The sequence below is a fragment of the Panthera onca genome, chromosome B1, assembly GCF_046562875.1.
Source record: "Panthera onca isolate mPanOnc1 chromosome B1, mPanOnc1 haplotype 2, whole genome shotgun sequence".
NCBI classification, from domain to species: Eukaryota; Metazoa; Chordata; class Mammalia; order Carnivora; family Felidae; genus Panthera; species Panthera onca.
The window spans coordinates 58,952,069-58,972,431 of record NC_138342.1 but is presented as its reverse complement, the minus strand read 5'-3'; the positions used below and the strand labels follow the sequence as shown (position 1 = coordinate 58,972,431).

Here is a 20,363-nt window from a genome sequence, read left to right as displayed (position 1 = left end):
CACTTAGTGTTGATAATCTAGAGTACTCTTGTAGTACTTTCCTCTCTAGTAGTCTGCCCCATGAATTCCAGCCATCCTGACCTCTCCAAACTCTGCCTTTTCAACTCAGGGAGATTGACAGACTGTGTTTGGGTACCCAGTCTGCCCTGAAGCCTTGAAACTCCAGGCAATAAGTTGAGTTAATCATTTCTGTCCTCCGAGATCACTGCCATCCATGCACTGCCTCTCTAAACACGATCATTTCAAATAGTTTGCCCCCTCCCCCCTTTTTTTTTTGGTTCTTTGAGATAGGAAAACAAATCTTGTCTGTGCTGTTGTCTATGCTACTCCATTAATGGCTAGAAGTAAAAGTGAGTCCAACAGTGTTTAATTTAATCATGTAGTTGTAAATAGCATATGGGTGGAAAATCATACTTTTTTTTCCTTCATGCCTGCTTTAAGAATTGCCCATAAAGTTCAAATGTTATTTTGTAGCCTTTACAAAATCACACGTTAGCCGCTGATGGAAAAAGAACAACTTAAGACCCGAATGTTTGATACAGTAGAATGGTACATCTGTCTCTGTATTTGGTATAAGTATATATTATATAATTGATGCTGTCATTTGAAAATTATTTAATAAGCTAATCAAAAAATAATTTTTTTATAGACTGAAAGTAATCATGATACGGCGCTAACACTTGCCTGTGCTGGTGGTCACGAGGAACTGGTACAAACACTGCTAGAGAGAGGAGCTAGTATTGAGCACCGAGACAAGAAAGGTAGGGCTTACTTCTGTTAATTTTTTTTTTCTGGAATATTTGTATTCTGTGAAGAAATACTGCTTCTAGTCCTATTGTGATAGATATAATGGAAAACACTATTGTTCTTTTGCTTAGCATGTAGTGAGAAGATCATTATTTTTCCTCTAGGTTTTACTCCACTTATCTTGGCTGCTACAGCTGGTCATGTTGGTGTTGTGGAAATATTGCTGGACAATGGTGCAGACATTGAAGCCCAGTCAGAGAGAACCAAGGACACACCGCTATCTTTGGCTTGTTCTGGGGGAAGGCAGGAGGTAACGTTTTCTCCATTGTAATAATTGTCCATCTGTTTTTAGCAAATATATGTTTTAACTTTTATGATTTGATGGTAATAGAGGATTGGCATCTGGATTTATCACAGTAACTGTCCTTTTGCTAATAGATAATAATTTCAAGTATCAGTGTTAGCATAAGCTATCGTGTCAGAAAAATCATGTTTATTATTCTGTTCCTCTGAAAGTAGTATCTGCCGTAGGAATCCCTGTGTGTTGCATTCAGGCTAAGGAAATGATTAAGGCATTCCCAATCAAATCTGTAAACTCCTCATAAGCAGGGCCTATAATCATTCATCTTTTCCTATCCTAGAGTACCTAGCATGAAAGGTACTTAAGCTCAGCTTCTTTTGCTCTCTATGTATAAGATTAGTAGGGAATTAAGAGCATTCAGTTTTTAGTTGTTCTTTTCATCTTCCCCCACTCCTCAAATCTGGAAGAAAGATTCTCGGGTAAGATTGTATGATCTTTTCATTTTTTTTTAAGGAAAGTAGAACAGCTGGTGTGATCAGGTATAGGCGTAAGAAGTTATAGCTTTACACCCATGTGTGTTTTCTGGCATTTAATGAGCAGCTGGGCAACCTAATGTTTTAAATCTGTTTTTTAAATCCAGTTGTAAGGATTTTGATTAGCCAGTTGTGCTGTCTCTGTGGACTGACAACTTTTCAATTAGGGAGTTGTTGAATCTCAGATTTAGGAAGTACCCTGGGTTAACCAGGTCAGTGTCTTACTCAGTTTAGAAATCTTTTACTTTTTTTTTTTTTTGCCATCCTATTATAAAGTTCTCCTAATTATCAGACCTGAATTATGCCTTCCCTAAGTTTCCCCACTATTCTTAATTCTGTTCTTTGATTAATTGAAAGAGGTTTATACTCTCTTATATCTACAGATATTTGAGGCTGTATTTGCCAGTTACCTGTTCTCTATTTGAAGTGTACCCTATTCTTTTGATTATTGGTTTGAGGATATCTTTTCCAAATCCTTCAACTGGCTGTTCTATCCATTATGTCAGTATACCTTCTGAAATACTCTATCTAAAATTACTCTGGCCAGGGAGGTGGTAGGTTATTACTTCCCTATTTGTGCAAAACCAAACTGCCTCCCACCCTTTGCCTATCATAACACATCAGGTTATATTGAACTCTAGTCAGCTAAACCCACTGGAGTTTTTAGTAAACCAGAAGATAAAGATTTTTAAGAGGTAGAATAATCCTTGTGCAGAAAGAATGGAAAATCTAATAAAATGGTACATGTATATAGAAAGATAGGAATTAGTGATCCTTTATCTTGTGGATTAAAAAGAATTGGAGCCTAGTGATAATAGTCTTTTTTTTTTTTTTTTTTTATACAATTGTTGCTTTGGCCAATTTATAATTTTTAAATTTATAATTTTTGCTCCTTTATATTTGGAATAGATTATAGGTGTGTGGATAGTTAGACACACTTTCTAGAGATGTTTTGCGTAGGAGACAACAAAGAATGTGTTTCTACTGTGCTGTTCCTTCTGGTTGATAACGTGAATACATTTGTATTGTTTCCCTTCCTGCATTCCATAGTAGAGGTGATTGGTATATTAAAAGGATTTTAACCCAAATAATAGGAAGTAAATAGTGAAAAAATAAGCTACTTAATTTGATAAATTATCTCCACCACATCAGAAAATGTAGAGATTCCTATTAATCTCAAGTTGAAATGGTATGGCAGAAAATTTTGCAATTAATAACAACATTAAATTGAAAAACTTAGTTGGGAATGAAAATGGTTCTGTTTTGGAATATGATGAAGGTAAAATTTTGATATAACTGAAATTTTCAATCATTGTATAGCTTGAAATAATACTTGCTTCATAAAATAACAATTTTTTCAGTGTTGAATCAAAAAAGAAGTCAGTTGATTTCCTTCCTTTCAAAGCAGTATTAAAGCCTACAGCTTACTATAATCTTTGAGTATTTATTGCTTTCTGGGAATAGACCATTCCCTTTGAGAGATAACTAAGCTCAGTTATCTTTGTGTAATGGAATTAATAACTTTAGAAATTTGATTAGGGTTTTCTACTTTCTTGCTTAAGGGACTCTGTAAAATTTAGCCTAATACCATTTTTTGGTCTTGTGTTTATAACCTTGTCACATAAGCCACCTACTGTTTCTGGCTCTAAAAGCAAAAAAGTGATGGACAGAAAGTCATAATCTAAAATTAGTCACAGCTTTATTCCTATGAGGAAAGTTTTAGCTTGTATGTTAAGATAAAGCACTGTTCATTAACATTTATTTGTTATTTCCTAGTTAGTATTGTAGGATATTTTACTAATACTAAGTGCAAGGTAGGGGCTCCTGGGTGGCTCAGTCGTTAGAGCGTCTGACTTCAGCTCAGGTCAGGATCTCGCAGTTTGTGAGTTCGAGCCCTGTGTCGGGCTCTGTGCTGACAGCTCAGAGCCTGGAAGCTGTTTCAGATTCTGTCTGTGTCTCCCTCTCTCTGCCCCTTCCTCACTCATGCTCTGTCTCTGTCTCTCAAAAATGAATAAATGTTAAAAAAAAAAATTAAAAAACAATACTAAGTGCAAGATAAGAGCTATGATCTTGGACAATCCTTAACTTTTCTCTGCCTCATTTGTAAAATGAAGGTGAAAATACTAGCACTTGTGTCAAAGAGTTGTTTTGTGCATTAAATGGCATAATGGACAAAAGACGCTGATAAGTACTTAAATAAATGGTAAATGTTTTTCGGCTATCAGGGAATGTAAATTAAAACCCCAGTGGGTTACCACCACACACCCAACTAGAATGGCTAAAATTATAAAGACTGGCAATACCAATTTTGCCAACGATGTGGAGCAACCAGGACTCACTTATTATTGGTGGGAGTATAAATGGTATAACCACTTTAGGAAAAGGTCTGGCAATTTCTTATAAAACTGAACATACACCCAGAAATTCTACTAGGTGGAACCCATGAGCAATGAAAATGTATTTCTGGAGGAATGTTCATAACAACTTTATTCAAATTTACCAAAAACTAGAGACAGCAAAGCTGTTTATCAGTAGGAGAATAGATCACCTATAGTATATTCATATAATGGAATGGTATGCAATACCCGCATATGACTTTCAAACACTGATTTCATCTATATGAGGATTTAAGATAGATGAAATTAGTCTATAGGTGAGACTGACTGGGAAAGGGGCATGAATAAATAACAGGATTTAAATTACATTAGTTTTGGGGTGCCTAGGTGGCTCAGTCAAGTGTCTAACTCTTGATTTGCCTCAGGTCATGATCTCATGGTTGTGAGATTGAGCCCATGTAGGGCTCAAGATTCTCTCTCTCCCTCTCTCTGTCCCTCCCCTACTCATGCCCTTTCTCTTTGTCCATAAAAAAAAAAAAAAAAAAATTATTAGGGGCCCCTGGGTAGCTCAGTCTGTTGAGCATCTGACTTTGTCTCAGGTCATGAACTCAGGGTTTGTGAGTTCGAGCCCTGCATTGGGCTTGCTCCTGTCCGTGCAGAGTCCTCTTTGGATCCTCTGTCCCCCCCCCCCACTCTTTGCCTCTCCCCAGCTCACGCCTTCTCTCTCAAAAATAACCATTAAAAACAAAGTATTAAAATTAAAAAAAAAAATTACATTAATTTTATGCATTTGTCAGTACTCAGTGAATATACACCCAAGTTTTGTGCATTGGTTGTAAGTTATATATTTTACCCCCAAAAAATTTAAAGCAAGTAATATTCTAGATAATGATACACATGCTAATGCACTTAAGGGAAATTGCAGGTGTCCATTTTACTTTGAAATGAGATGCATCAGAAAATGGACAGATGAAAGATGTAATAAAGTAAGTGTAGTAGAATATTAATGGTAAAATCTAGGTAGCAAGTATATGTAAATTTCTTAAGCTTTTGCATATGTTTAAAATTTTTCATAAAATATTGGGAAAAATAAATATTACTTTTATTCCAAGTTTTTAAACATTGTTATTGATTATAAGTTTAAAAAAATATTTTTAAATCATTATAAATGAAAAAATCTTATTCTGTTTTACCACTATGTGATGAAATAACAGAGAAATGCTAATTGCTAAGATAGCATTGCACAACAACACACTGAGATCCAGCAGATCTGAGACCCTGGTCTTCCATGAACACACTGTGCCATTTTAACAAATTCCAAAATGGATTTTTTTCCCCCCAAAATGGATTTTAATTGAAAAGCCTGCTTTCTGTTGGCTTGTAAGAGCTCTTGCTATCATTTGAAGCTGATTTTGTGCAAAGGATTAAAAAAAGGACTTTCCTCTGTTTTGTTATACGATATACCAGAAAAATAAATCAGAAATACACACTTTGCAAATTGTTTCACCATAAGAAGAAAACACAACTTTTCCTCTTTTCTTTTCAGGTGGTGGAGCTGTTGTTAGCTCGAGGGGCAAATAAAGAGCACAGGAATGTTTCTGATTACACACCTCTAAGCCTGGCTGCTTCTGGTGGCTATGTGAACATTATCAAAATATTACTAAATGCAGGAGCTGAGATTAATTCTAGGCAAGTTTTATTCTCTCTCTATAAGCCCCTTAAGAGTGTTATGACAAAGCTATTTGTAGAATACTTGTATTTCTTATGCCATATTTAGAAAATGCCTTCATTACAAGTTTAGAATCCAAATTGTTAGAGATTTTTAAGATTAATTTTATTTAAGTATTTAAAACTATTTCTATTGATATAGAACTTGAGAAACCATCACTTACTCTATTTCTTATGGTACTAAAAGTAAACACAGTTTTTATGCTTTAGGATGGAAAGCCCATCTTAATAATCACTTAATAATTTAATAGTTACTTTTCAGCCCAAGTCATTATGTTGGATGAGCTACAGAAAGTAGTCTAGGTCTAGGTGGTAAAAGATTTCTAATGGAGTCTTGGTAGTATCTCATAGACTTACTAGGGCTGAGAAAAATTATTATTTTAAATAGTCCTGCAAACTAAAGAATCAAATCCTGAAATAGAATTCTATAAAATTCATCCAATTTTTTCTGGGACATTTAAATTTTATATCTTTTCCTTTTGTTCTCCCCATACCTCCACCCCCAGAACTGGTAGCAAATTGGGCATTTCTCCTCTGATGTTAGCAGCTATGAATGGGCATACAGCTGCTGTTAAGCTCCTGTTAGACATGGGCTCTGACATAAATGCTCAAATAGAAACCAATCGGAACACTGCCCTTACCTTAGCCTGCTTCCAAGGAAGAACTGAAGTGGTTAGTCTTCTGCTTGATAGAAAAGCAAATGTGGAACACAGAGCTAAGGTAAGAAAAATCTGAGATTTATACATGGATTTATTTATTGCTTCGATATTTAAGGTGTACAGTAGCATTACGCTAATTATAATTTTAGTATTTTCTTGTAACATATATCTTACATATGTATTTAATCAGAAATCATTCTGTGTACTCAGTCAAGCGTTAACTCTTGAAAATACTTTAACACTAAATTTTTATAGGTAAAAATGACATACTAGGGTTATCAGCTAGAAAATACATACTTTATGAAAGAGAAGAGAGGAAACATTTATCAGTGTCAGTTATATGCCAAGTGCTTGCATCTTGGCAAGTTTTTTTCACAAGTTTTTTTCACAATAAATTGACATTAAGTAGAATCATCTTTCTGGATCACACTGTAACTCAGGCTGTAGTGTCAGTGCTGAAATTTAGTTGTGACTCTTTGTAGCAACTATATCAAGTTGCTCCCCAGGTGGTTCTTTAAACATTTTCGCTCTTTTCAGTCTCTCATGTGTTGCTTTTATTTTTCGCTAAACCTAGACTGGCCTCACACCACTCATGGAAGCTGCCTCTGGTGGATATGCAGAGGTGGGCCGAGTTCTTTTGGATAAAGGTGCTGATGTTAATGCCCCTCCAGTGCCCTCTTCGAGAGATACAGCTTTAACCATAGCAGCAGATAAAGGGCATTATAAATTCTGTGAGCTTCTCATTGGCAGGTATGATGTTATCATGCCCTTCATATGTGACTATGGTGTTACTAGTGATTACTATTCTCTCTGGGCAAATTGTACTATTAAAATATCAAATGTGGTTACTTCTGTAAACTACAATTGCATGTTTTGTTTTATTTTTTACACCTACTTCTGTTATTTCCCACCTATCTAGAGCTATGCTACGTTGTCTGATTTATTTCAGTGCAACCTAGAAATACTTCTCTTCTTCCTTTCTTGGGTGTGTATACACTTTTAAAGTACTATAATACGCTATTGGAACATCCAGCTCTTGGCCTGCGTATTCACATCTCCGACACAGTTTGAGTTTTCCAGAGAGTTATTGCTGGAAATCTTAAAAATCTAGCAGCAATCTAAGATTTTGTTGTTGATTTTGTTGTTGTTTTTTTTTTAATTTGTTTATATTTTGTTTTTGTTTTTAATAGCAATTAGGGCTTTTAAGTGACAGTTACAGAATTGTTCAAGGTATCAGACAGGATCCAGGGGAATTCCTGCTTTCACTCACTTAGAAGTTCCTGCCAGTCTTCCAAAGATGCTTGCCAGCTGAATTGGATTTCTTGCTTTGACAGTCTTAAAGACATTTGCATGGTATCCTAAGCAGTAGTATTTAGTAGTGGCAGCTATCACCTGTTATTCATCATGAGTCTTACTATGATGCCCACTGAGTGCTAAATCTGCATGTTATTTTTAGATTCATTCTTTTCTGAAGCCACATAATAAAAAATACATAAATACAAGTGATCTGAAATAGATACAAGTGCCTTGTAAGATACTGTTTATGTCTCTTGCATACTGTTTGTTTAATGTATTGATAATGCTATTAACAGGATGTACTTATATTTTTCACTAAATAAAACTTCACATTTTCTCAGGATTGAAACCCAGAATTATGCAGTCATTAAAATAAGAAAAGCAATTATTAGTATACAGTTGTTTTTTAATTTGAAGACTTTTAAATTTGATGGTTAGAAATTCCTTGTAATTTTGAGAGAAAAATGTATTTAAGTCCTTGAATATTATATCTAATATTTCACTTTTACAGAATATTTTTCATATGTTAATAGTTGATTTTTATCGTTATCTGTGTCATTCCATTTATTTTAAACAATACCTGTGTCATTCGTTTAGGGGAGCTCACATTGATGTACGTAATAAGAAGGGGAACACTCCATTGTGGCTAGCAGCAAATGGCGGACACCTTGATGTGGTTCAGTTACTAGTACAAGCAGGTGCAGATGTGGATGCAGCAGACAACCGCAAGATAACTCCTCTGATGGCAGCATTTAGGAAGGTAGAAGTCTTTCATCCTCATTCACTTGGATGTTTTTCAACTTTTCTGGATATGTATAGTTTAGTGATTACTAAAGAGTCTCATTTTAGGATTTAGCGGTAGTGATGAAAGCAGTAAAATAATAAGCAAATAATCACTGATGGCAACACTGAAAGGTAGACACAGGTATCCCAGAAAAACCATTAATATTACCCATATTGATAAGTTAAGCTAAGTAAACTTTTAAAAAGTAGTTCTAAGTAGTATTTCCAAAATCTAGTTGCAATCTTAATCTTTCACACAAAATGTAAATCCAATTAAAAGTAACTAATTACTTATGGATGAATGTTTTCTTGTATTAGCACAGCAGGGAAAAAATTAACTTAAATTGGTTTTATTTTTAATCATTTGCTTTAATTACTAGGAACAAGAGAATTCTATAATGAAAACCCAGCCACCAATATTTTGAAATGCCTGAAGATCAAATGAACTACATTCAGAAGTAGAAATAAATTTTGTGAAAAGAGAAACTTTGTTTCTCTTCCTATAATGCATAGCACAGGGTGATTTAATAATTTGGTTGGTCTCTTAAATTCAGCTTTAATTTGTTACTAGGAAAACTGGATTACTGTTCAGTGTTTAAAATTCAAGTTTTGTCATTTTGAGACAGGTAGGTAAAATCCCTTGGTAGGTTCCAAATTATTTTGTTGTATTGAAGATTTTAATATATAAATTGCAAGAAATCATATTTCTTCTTTTTTTTCTTATTATTCTCTCTGTCTGTGCTTTGTACCACCTCGTCCCTAGGTATTCTAGACTGCCTAGACACTGAATCTCTCGTTATTTCCTCTTTCTTTCTCTTTCTCTTCCTCTTTCTCACTACATCTTCTCCAAGCAAGGTAACATATCATTCATCTTCCTAACCACTCCACTATATTAGTATCCTCTTCTAGAACTTTTTCCTCCCTTCAGTCTCTGTCATCCTTTGAAACGCAATGTTAGTTTGTTAGTCAAAACCAACATAATCTGGTGCCGTTAGAGCTCATCCCCTATTTTGAATTTCTGATGTGGAGTCTTCTCCTTGCTTGGTCTTTTGTTTGTTACCGTCTCTTACGTCACCATTGTTCTCATCTCAGAAATACCCATATTCTTCATTATTTTTCCAGACTTATTCATTCTTTGTGTATCGTTTAAATCTCCCATTCTACAAAAACACTTCCAATCCTATTTGAGCTCACAGCAGGACATTTAATCCTCTAAACATTGTAGAAGTTCTACAATCTGTTATTTTTATCGTTCATTTTGACAAAAATTATCTTGTTACTACTCTATCACGCATATGTCTTCTCTTTCCAAATAGGCTTAATTCCTTAAGAACAGTGTTTATCTTTTATATTCTTTTGTATTCATCCCATTATTTATTTTTTAGTATTTACCATGTGTTACTGTAATGGTTGGCCTATTACATTGTACAGAGTACAGCAGTTGCATTTTTTTTTTGTTTTTAAAGAAATATATGATTTAATAAGAGGGAGTAAGATCCACATACAAAGTCAGGTAACTGTGAGGTGTCCCATATAATTTAAATACCATAGAAGTGTTGGCAAGTTATCAAGAAATGATGTAAATGGCATTGAACTATTCATTAAAAGATAGGAATAGGAATAGTTTAAAAAGATGTAGATGAAAAGGAAGAGATAGGGAAATATACTAAATATAAACAGTCTGTTTATCAAAACTAGCTAATTCATAGGAATTGTGTTCAGAGAGCAATAGTATAGACTGGAGAAAGTTAGAGTCTCTTGAGTCCTGGTCTAAAAGTTTTGAGCTTTACTTAGTGAACTGGGTTACAGTGAATAATATAATCATAGCTCATGCTTTAGGAAAGTGTATCTTATTTCTTTTGTACTACTAGTATAGTGTTATGCTTTTAGTTTTTATCTGAAAGAACAAAATTGTTATTTCTATTCTTTCAGGGCTTAGAATTGAAATAGGATGCTCACGTATGAATTAACTAGAAACAAATGAACTTTTTTTTTTTCTTCCAGACATATCCCCATTTCTTCATACTAATTTTTGGCTTGTTGGCTTTTCATTCAGTGTTGTTTAGAATTTTAGATCAGGTTATTCTGTACTGTTTTGGAGGGGTGGGATGAGAATGAACAGTGTAGATTTAACTTATCAGAACCAAAGTTTGTCTCTTTTTCATTTACAGTGCAAATGATATCTAAGACTTTATTCTGTGGCACTGATGTCAAAGTAATCTTAGTTAAGACAAGACTATAGATTTACTGAATCCTGTTAAGAGTCTGTTTTCAATCTGATATTGGTATCTGTTTTTTAGGGTCATGTGAAGGTGGTGCGCTACTTAGTCAAAGAAGTCAATCAGTTTCCATCAGATTCTGAATGTATGAGATACATAGCAACCATCACTGATAAGGTAATAATAGTGATTAAGTTCATCTCAGTATATGAGCTAGGGATCTCATTTGGTTTTTTTGTTAAGTGTGTGTGTGTATCTCACGCTAAGAAAAAAGTCTTAGTCTAAGCAATAATGTGTGATATGTAATAGTTTTCATTTATCTAGTATTTGGGAATGCAGTATTGTATTTAAAAGGTGCTTCAGATTATTCAGTTACCTAATGAAGCAATAAAACATTCTCTAAGACCTAACTAAAACTGAGCATAGTACTTTTTATAGTCATGGGCAAGGAAACTTTATGTTTTCGATATAATATAAAAGTTGGAGTAATTATCAGCTTAAGAATGAATTGGCTAGGATTTTTGCCGAAAAAGTAGAGAAAGTGAAATAAATCCTATTAGAGATCTAATTGAGATGTTCCCCTGGTGATGTTTTAATTTGGGGTTTATACTAACATTTGACTAAAATCCTAAGACATGTGTCTGAAAATGCAAAGAGGTCAATAAATCTAAAAATGTCTTGCTCAGCAGTCATTACATAATAGTGATCACTTTTTTTTCATGAGTTTTATTTAACATAGCTAATTCATGGTCTCGCCCGCCTTTACATTTCTCTATGATAATTAACATTCCTGGATACCACTGTTTTTTGTTTTTTGTGGGATTTTTTTGGAGGGGTGGGGAGATTAAAAGTAAGGCTTTCGTTGAATAGGGAAATAGCCCTTTCCTGTTAAATAGTATGTCCCGAGAATGAAATCACTGAGAAAAGTATGTAAGTACCGATGTCTGTGATTTCTTTAAGTGTGATTCTTGCACAGGAAGTTGTAGCAACAAAGCTTAAATACTTGAAACAGTTCCCGTCAATTAAGTTCTTTAATTTTTTAAACCCATTTTCTTTGTTGACGTTGACCTTTCCCTTCAGCCCATTAACCAGCTGGCATAAATTATTGAAGCTGTGTTTGCTATATGATTTCTTACATTGAAATTTTAGGAATGAGTAATTTTAGTTTCCAAAATACCAGTCACATGGATGTTATTTTGAAGGACAGTAGAGGCTCTTTGCTTGTGTAACTTAAAAAACATATACCATTTAGATTATGGTTTTGTTTTTACCCTTTTTTGCCCTACCACTGATGTTTATTGCTTATATGTTCATTCAAGTACCTTAATTAAATATCTTTGTGTTTTCAGGAGTCTCTCTAAATGTGAATTGTGTTTTGAGGCTGCAAACATCTTAATTTTTTATTTTAGGAGATGCTGAAGAAGTGTCATCTTTGTATGGAATCAATAGTACAAGCCAAAGATAGACAGGCTGCTGAAGCAAACAAAAATGCCAGCATTTTATTAGAAGAGTTAGACTTGGAAAAGGTAATGATAACCTTTACATGTGAAAAATACCAACTTTTTTCCTTTTCCTTCTCCCTAATTTGTAATCTGTTATCTTTTATTTTTCTTTCATTTTGTCTTTTGTTTTTGGTTTAAATTATGTACATGTTTTTCCCTCAAGTTTGGTTCAAATTGAATTATGACTATCTTAAATATCATTAAAAGAATTTTCTTTGTAATCAAATTAACTAAATTTTATTATAGGAATTGCATTCATCTGGAAGTCAGAAAACCTAGCCTCTAATAATCAAGTTGAGTCTTAACGAATGAATGATCTCTTAATCCCCATCCAAATTGATCTTTCACTGATCCTTGTAATTTGTTGCCAGCAGATTTATCAGAGTACCAAATGCATTACCAACACATAACCAACCAGTGAGTTACAGCCACTTGGTAGAATGTTTAATGAGTTCATTTTTTAAATGGATGATTTCTTTTGTACTTTTCTCTTTCAGGCAGAACAACATCATTCCCACCTATTCTCACGGGCAGTAAAATACTCCAAACAACATTTGGTTTTGACAGTCCCATAGTTCCTTCTTTCTCCCCCTTCCTGTCAATAACTCTGCATTCTGGAATGTAATGCAAATAGTAATCACAGCAAGAAAAGAGTTGGTTGACATTGAATATTATGGAATACATATTCTGCCATATTTCATCTTTTTTAAAAAGGTTAAAAATGCTTCAGATTTAATATTACTGTTTAAATTTATAAAGGATATAGAGTGATAATTTTAATCTTTTTGATTTGAGTCAGCTCCTTTTTTATTATACTTGCTGACTTTGTTAAACTGTGTATTTCAACTTACATAAACAAAATATGAATTATTCTCAACATTTTATTCTAATTTATTTATTTTTTTAAAGTTTATTTATTTTGAGAGAGAGAGAGAGAGAGACACTGTGCATGCACGAGCAGGGAGAGGCAGAGAGAGAGCGGGAGAGAGAGAGAATCCTAAGCAGGCTCTGTGCTGTTACCACAGAGCTGGACTCGGGGCTCAATCTCACAAACTATGAGGCCATGACCTGAGCTAAAACCAAGAGCCAGATGCTTAACTGACTGAGCCACCCAGGCACCCCCATTTTGTTCTAATTTAAATGTGAAAATACGCTATTATTTTTCAGAAAATATACTTAATACTGGAGGTTCTTCATTTTTTAAACTCTGGTTTAATTTCTGATCAAACAAATTCACTTTTTGGTCATTTTGAAATTTTAATTTTTTTTTTAATGTTTATTTATTTTTGAGAGAGAGAAAGAGACACAGAGTGTGAGCAGGGGAGGGCCAGAGAGAGGGAGACACAGAATCACAGCCCAGAGCCCACCGGGGCTCGAACTCATGAACTGCGAGATCATGACCTGAGCCGAAGTCGGACGCTTAACCGACTGAGCCACCCAGGCGCCCCATCCATTTTGAAATTTTAAAACAACATGAGCACATTGAGAGGTAGATAGTTATTATAACTATTACTTGACCTGTTTTCATATTCAGTTTTATCTAATATTTAATGCCTCTTAAATACCGAGCAAAATAATAGGGCCAATTTATATGATAAAATGTATTATTTTCGTCTTCTCACTAAAAAAAGTATTACTCCCTTCCTCTTACAGATGGAGAAATTAAATCTATGGGAAGTAAATAACTTGATTAAGCTAGGGTAGGATTCGAACCCAGTTTTTTCCTTCCAAATTCCCAGGGTCCCACTCGTTCCTTAACTGACCATAACATACCTCTTAGTTCTTTTTAGTTCTTTCTTCACAAAGTATTATAATATCCTGTTTTTGCATTACTCTCCTATTTTTGCACTAGAATTCTTCTGTTTCTAAGTTATATTATGATACTTACTGTTTCTTTTTGCATTTTTATCAAATCTAGAAAGCATCCTTTCTACAACTGAGACATAAAAATCTGTTTTTAAATAAAATCTTTAATTTCTTCATGCCTTTGGTACTTACACATTACATTAAATACATCTAGGGACTTAGTGCATACCTGTAGATTATAGAGACAGGAGGCCATTTATAGGAGATATCTTTTTAAAGATATCTGTTCTCAGTCAACTTCAGTTTTTTTTTCTTTATTACAATAATGTGTTCAATTTAAACTGAAATATGCATAAAGAAAAACATGTCACCATTGTAAGATAACTAAAGCTAAAAACCTGGCATGGTAACAAAGTCTGCACTTCTGCAATTACTTACAAAGTCTTTTAAGACTGTATGTGATATGCCCACCTATAATATTTCTTACACCTCTGATCTTATTTTTTTATTACTTTTGGTCACTTTGCTCCATCCATACAGACCATCCTCTTCTGCTCTTCCTGTGACTTCTGCCTTGAATGTCGCTTCATTTGCCTCTTATTTTAGTCTCCCTTCCACAAACACTCTTGCTACTTTTCTTCCCTTCTTTATTTTCACTCTGTAACATTTGAAATGTATTTTATTTAGTTATCTTATTGGACTCTCTCTACCACTACAATGTATGCATCACAAAATGGTGCGTGGCATGTCATAGGCACTCAATAAATATTTCTTGAGCGAATGAATATTCGCACATATGGAGATGGTGATACTTTTTATTAAAAAGGGTCATGTGAACACATTGCTCTAATACTTGCTTTTTCCTCTCTCAGTAATTGATGGATATTGTCAGTTGTTAGTGATTTAAATAACTGTAGAATATATGCCATAGTAAGTGTGTTGCCAGTTTTTTGTCACTACAGGTAATGTTACTATAAAATCCTTATACATATTTCCTTATATTTTGGTGTTTTTATTTTTATAAAGTTTCTTCACTTGGGTCATATATTTTAAATTTGATATACTTCCAAAATATCTTCCTACTGTTATCAGCAACACAGGTGTCATTTTCTTGATTTCTTTCCAACATTTCTTAACCTTGATGTTCCAAGAGCCTCAGATTTAAAGTAAGTCAAAAGGAACTGCTTTCAAATGTCACTGCATATTTTTCCATAATATTAAAACTCAAACTAATAAATAATTCTTCATCATAAGTTAATTAGATGTAAATTGATTCTGCTGCATGCACTGATACTTTATAAACAATTTTGAATGGGGGCGGTGTAGAGGTAAAATTCTAGATTACACAGGAGGTACGTCTCTCCTAAACTCTACCCCAGTATTTCTGTTTGAAAAATTATCAGATTGGTATCTGATAGGGTTTGGTTCACTTTTTTCACTTATTATTTATGTCTGGGAAAATACCTTTTTCTTTTTTTATTCTTTTGCCTTTTGAGACACAGTATATTCTGGCTCTACCATTTCTGATTTAAGAACATCTTGGAGTTGGTCTTGTCTGGTCCAAGTTGAATGTTCTATATAGGTAATTTATTGCTTGTATAATAGTGCTTCTCTGATCAGCCTTTCTAATTTGAAAATTTTGGTTAATAGGTTTGTAAAAACTGCTGCTGAAAATACTGCCCATTATATTTATCAGATTCTCTTATCCTTGTTCAGTGAACATATATTTACTCAGCATTTATTATGTGGAAGAGTCCCTGCTTTGGAGCAGTTTAGCTGGTCAAACTGAGGACTTCTCTTACAGTTAATTGCTTGCTCTCTTAGGCAATTAACAACTAGGTTATACTCATGGCTGTTGGTATCCTAGTGGATACTGTTGATCTGCATTTTTGATATATTTCTTTCACCCTTGTACTTTATTACTTATTGTTTCTCCCCCTATCTTTTTCCTTATAAACTTGCATTACCTATGTAGGGTGTAGTTTTACAATATTCCTATTAGATATTTTCCATTGGGCTTTTTTGCCTATACCTGAAGCTTTTAATATGCCCATCCCATAATCTTAATTTTATACATTTCATTCTCTGATTATCTTTTCAGCTTTACTCCCTCTAGAATTCTACCTCCAACAATCCTGACAACCCTGCCTACCAAAAAATTTAGGATCCACTTCTACCACCCTTCACTGTTCTTTACTCTTTCTTTTATTTCACTCCCACCTGTAGCCTACTAACTAAACGTGTAGGAAAAAAACATTCACTTGATGACGAATTTTACTTTAAATGGGTGACAGTGAACCCTTTAATGCTACCTAGTATACTGTGCTTCCCTAATTTCATTCATTCTCCCACTTATCAAGACCACTATTACTTTCTCTCCTTTATCCTCACTTCCAATACATCTGCTCCTTTATCCTCAACTAATGACCTTACATTTTACAGTGAGAAAACTGAGCATCAAAAGTAAACTGTCAGACTTTTCCCCACCCATTTCCCCATCCACCAATTTCTACCCATATTCTTCCTCCCAGTTACTAAATAAACTTTTTTGTAACCAGCCCCATCTGTTGAACTAGATCTGGTCACCCTTACTCAAAAACATTGTGGCAATTTTTTTCTCTTTGTCCTATATCATTTTTCCTCTTCTTGTGGATCATTCTCATCTTCATACAAGCTTATTTCTCCAATCTCAAAAAACTTTTGATTCCTCCACTCCCTGTCTCCAGTTTTCAGCTACAAACTCATCCCTTTGCTTCCCTTTGCAGCCAAACAATAACAGCAAACTCATCTATTTTGGCTCTTTCCAATTCTTCCTTCTTTTTGAATGTACTCCTGTCAGGCTCCCACTCTCACAACTCCACCAAAACTACGCTTTTATGGTCTCCATTGACTTTCATGTAGCCAAACCCAGTGCTCAGTGCTCTATCCTCATCTCATGGAGCCAAATAATACCTGACCTACTTCTTCACTTGACCTCCATTGCACTACACACTCTTGGTTTTTCTCTTACCTCCCTGGATGTTCCTTCTGTGTCTTCTTTGCTACTTCCTCCTCTTCTCCTCTCTTAGTTGGCAAGCCCCTTGGCTCATTACATTATCATCTTTTTCCACTGGTTACCTCATCCTGCTTCTTAAATTTAAATAAATAACAGCTGATCCCAAAAATATATCTTTAGCACAGATATCTTCCCTAAACTCGTCTCATCTCCTACTAGTTACTCAACATGTCCATTTGGATACCAATTAGACATCTCATACTTGTTTCCGATGTCAACTCCTAATCTTTGCCCACCCTAGAGCCATAACTCTGTCTTGGAACTGCTTATGCTAAAAGCCTTGAGGTCATTATTGATTCCTCTCTATCCTCCATTGTCTTAGAAAATCTTGTTACCTTTGCCTTATAACTGTATCTAGAATCCTAGTCTCTTTTCATCACTTCTCACCCTGGTTCAAGTCATTAATATCATCTCTTACCTGTATTACCCAGTAGTTATTTAACTGACCTCCCTGATTCCCATTGCTCAGCAGTCTGTTCTCCATCCTCTTAAATCATTTAAATCAAATCTGACACTCTTGCTCAAAACCCTACAGCACTATTTCAGACTAAAAGATAAAGTCTTTGAGACACCAAGGTGATCAGACAGACCCTCTGATATTCTGTTGCAAAGTCATTTTTCTACTATTTTCAACCACAGGGGCCTGCTTGAACATACAGCTTATGTATTGGCTGTTCTCTTTGCCTGAAATATTTCAGATCTTTTAGATATTCACTTAAACTTTACCTTTGTGAGACTTAACACTGATTACCTATTTAAAGTCAAACCCCCTTACCCATCCCCATATACATACTTCTCTTCCCCTTCTCCAGTATTATACATTGTACTTAACACCTTTTTGAAAACTAACATATTGTCATCTATGTGCCTCCCCCCAACTAAATGTTAGTTTTATAAGCTTCATGAGGGTAAGGATATTTTGTCTGGTTTACTGACTAGTCCTAAAAGATTAGAACCATGCTTAATATATAGCAGATTATCAATAGATTTTCCTTGGATCCTTCCCTTCCCTTCCCTTGAATACTCCTTGATCTCTTTTTCTGTTATTGGTGTCAGTACCTATGAGTCAGTAATGAAATCTTGATATCACTTTCAGCTGCTCACTTACCCTTGCTTCCCTTCCCGTTCACTACATCCATCAAATGAATTCATGTAGTAAATTAACTTAATCCAGCACCTGGCACATTTAAACCCTCTACATTTCGTCATCACCTTTAACTAAGCTTTGGCAGTCTCTGTTTCTTCCTTTCCTCTCAGTTATCACTCCTGATAACCTGAAGTATCGCAGTAGGCTTAATAGTCTCCCTATATAAATAAATAGTTTTGCCTCCATCACCTTTTGCCTTCATTTTAGTCTTTCTCCTTTCCAATGTAACTTTTCCACAGTTTCCATAGTTTTCTAATACACAGGTGGAATTGCGTTACACCCTTCTCAAAAACTTTCCGTCTGTCTTAGTTGTCTGCTTGGGAAAATCCAAATATTCGGGTCCTCCTAGCTTACTCCTCCAGGCTCATCACTCGCTGTGGTTTTCTACTGCTCACATAACTTGTTCACTTTCATATATCCAAATTTGCAGATGGTTTCTCTTTAGTCTGGACTACTACTTCTTAAATTCTTAAATTTTTACCTTAAAAAGCTTAACTCTCAAATATCACTTTGTTTCCTAAACCTCAATTAGAAATCACCAGTTAGTAGTGCCCTTTCCTTTTCCACAATAAGGTTATTCTACAACTTGACTCTTTTCTTCAAAGCCTCTACCCTTCCCCCACATATACTGAAAAACATATAGCAGTTCCCCAGTAAGTGAAGTGAGGTGCAGGTTTGTACCTTGTGAGAAAATAGAGGATGTAGGCTGAATTTCTAACCCTGTTTTCTGTACCTCCAGACTTTCTTAAGTCTTCATGGCTTATTCTGTTTTCATCTGTTCTCTTTGGGACCTTGCATCAGTTGTTACCACCTCCCCCATACTTTTTTATCTTTAGTGTCTACTGTTTAACTCCTACCCTCTGCCTGCAACTTAAGGTAATTATTATAATGAAACTTTACCTCAAATTTAGCATTTTGTTTTCCAGATATTTTAAGAGAATAATCTATGTCTTGTTCACTCTACTTTTTAATTTTTTTTAATAATTTTTTTAATGTTTACTTATATTTGAGAAAGAGAGAGAAAGCACAAGTTGGGGTGGGGCAGACAGAGAGGGAGACATAGAATCCGAAGCAGGCTCCAGGCTCTGAGCTGTCAGCACAGAGACCGACGCAGGGCTCGAACTCACGAACCGCAAGATCATGACCTGAGCCGAGGTCGGATGCCTAACCAACTGAGCCACCCTGCCACCCTCTACTTTTTAAATTTTTAATCCTCAGAACCATTTACCTACTCCCTCACTACTGCAATGAACTAACTATAGCAGGGTTACCAGTGGCATCTCAACTGCCAAATCCTATTACTTATTTTCAGTCCTTATTGATACTTGTGATACTTACCAATGTTGATTACCTTCCTTCATAAAACTCTTCTCACTGAAGCCATTTTTCTCTTGATTGTCTTCCTCTGCCTGATTATACCTTCCTAAAGTCTCATTTGCTCTTCCTTTTAAATATTGGATATCCCATACACACACACACACACACACACACACACATACATACACATACACATAAATACATATTCATATAGTTAATAACTTTTTCCCTTTGGTGATCCACTAGTTTCATATACCTCCTGCAAACTTATGATGCCTCTTAATAAATATGTATCTATCTTATCTAATTCTGCTTAATTTTTTAGAGCTTCATGCCTTTATTGGTTCTTTCACAGCCATAGTCTAAGATCTGTCCTTCAGAAAGAGTTTCCCTAGGACCTCTGAATTTGTGCCCCACTTTTTAGTGAGTCGAAAGGGTTAGTAGAATCTATGAGATTATCAAAATACTAGATAAAACTTAGAATTTATAAGATGTAGAAACGAGTAAATACCTTGCCTTTAGGGCTGAACTCTACTGTGAGTCTGATAATCTAGACTTACTGTTGTCAAAGGCTAGACATACTGTTGTCAAAGGGCCAGTCTCCACTGACTGAATTCTGTAAGCCCTAAGGGCACTTGCATACCCAAGACCCAGCTACACCTACAAACTAGTCTACCTCAGCCCATCACCCCTACCCACATCTAGGCCAAATAGGTTTAGATGACTGCTTTCTGATTTAAAGCTCTCTATTCTTTTTTTTTTTTAATTTTTTTTTTTTAAACGTTTTATTTATTTTTGAGACAGGGAGAGACAGAGCATGAACAGGGGAGGGTCAGAGAGAGGGAGACACAGAATCTGAAACAGGCTCCAGGCTCTGAGCTGTCAGCTCAGAGCCGGACGCAGGGCTCCAACTCACGGACCGCGAGATCATGAC

The 20,363-nt window shown here is 35.0% G+C and overlaps 1 protein-coding gene across 7 annotated transcripts in view; it reads left to right on the top strand.

Moving 5' to 3' along the window:
• The window catches only part of ANKRD17 (ankyrin repeat domain 17), a 163,049-nt gene that overhangs the window by 116,725 nt on the left and 25,961 nt on the right, over positions 1-20,363 (top strand). For all 7 annotated transcript variants that reach the window (XM_060654891.3, XM_060654890.3, XM_060654887.3 and 4 more), the window contains 8 exons: positions 650-761; positions 912-1,057; positions 5,464-5,606; positions 6,152-6,365; positions 6,879-7,054; positions 8,198-8,360; positions 10,684-10,779; positions 12,012-12,128. In XM_060654891.3, the coding sequence (XP_060510874.2) occupies positions 650-761; positions 912-1,057; positions 5,464-5,606; positions 6,152-6,365; positions 6,879-7,054; positions 8,198-8,360; positions 10,684-10,779; positions 12,012-12,128 (1,167 nt within the window). The remainder of the gene's footprint in view (positions 1-649; positions 762-911; positions 1,058-5,463; positions 5,607-6,151; positions 6,366-6,878; positions 7,055-8,197; positions 8,361-10,683; positions 10,780-12,011; positions 12,129-20,363) is intronic.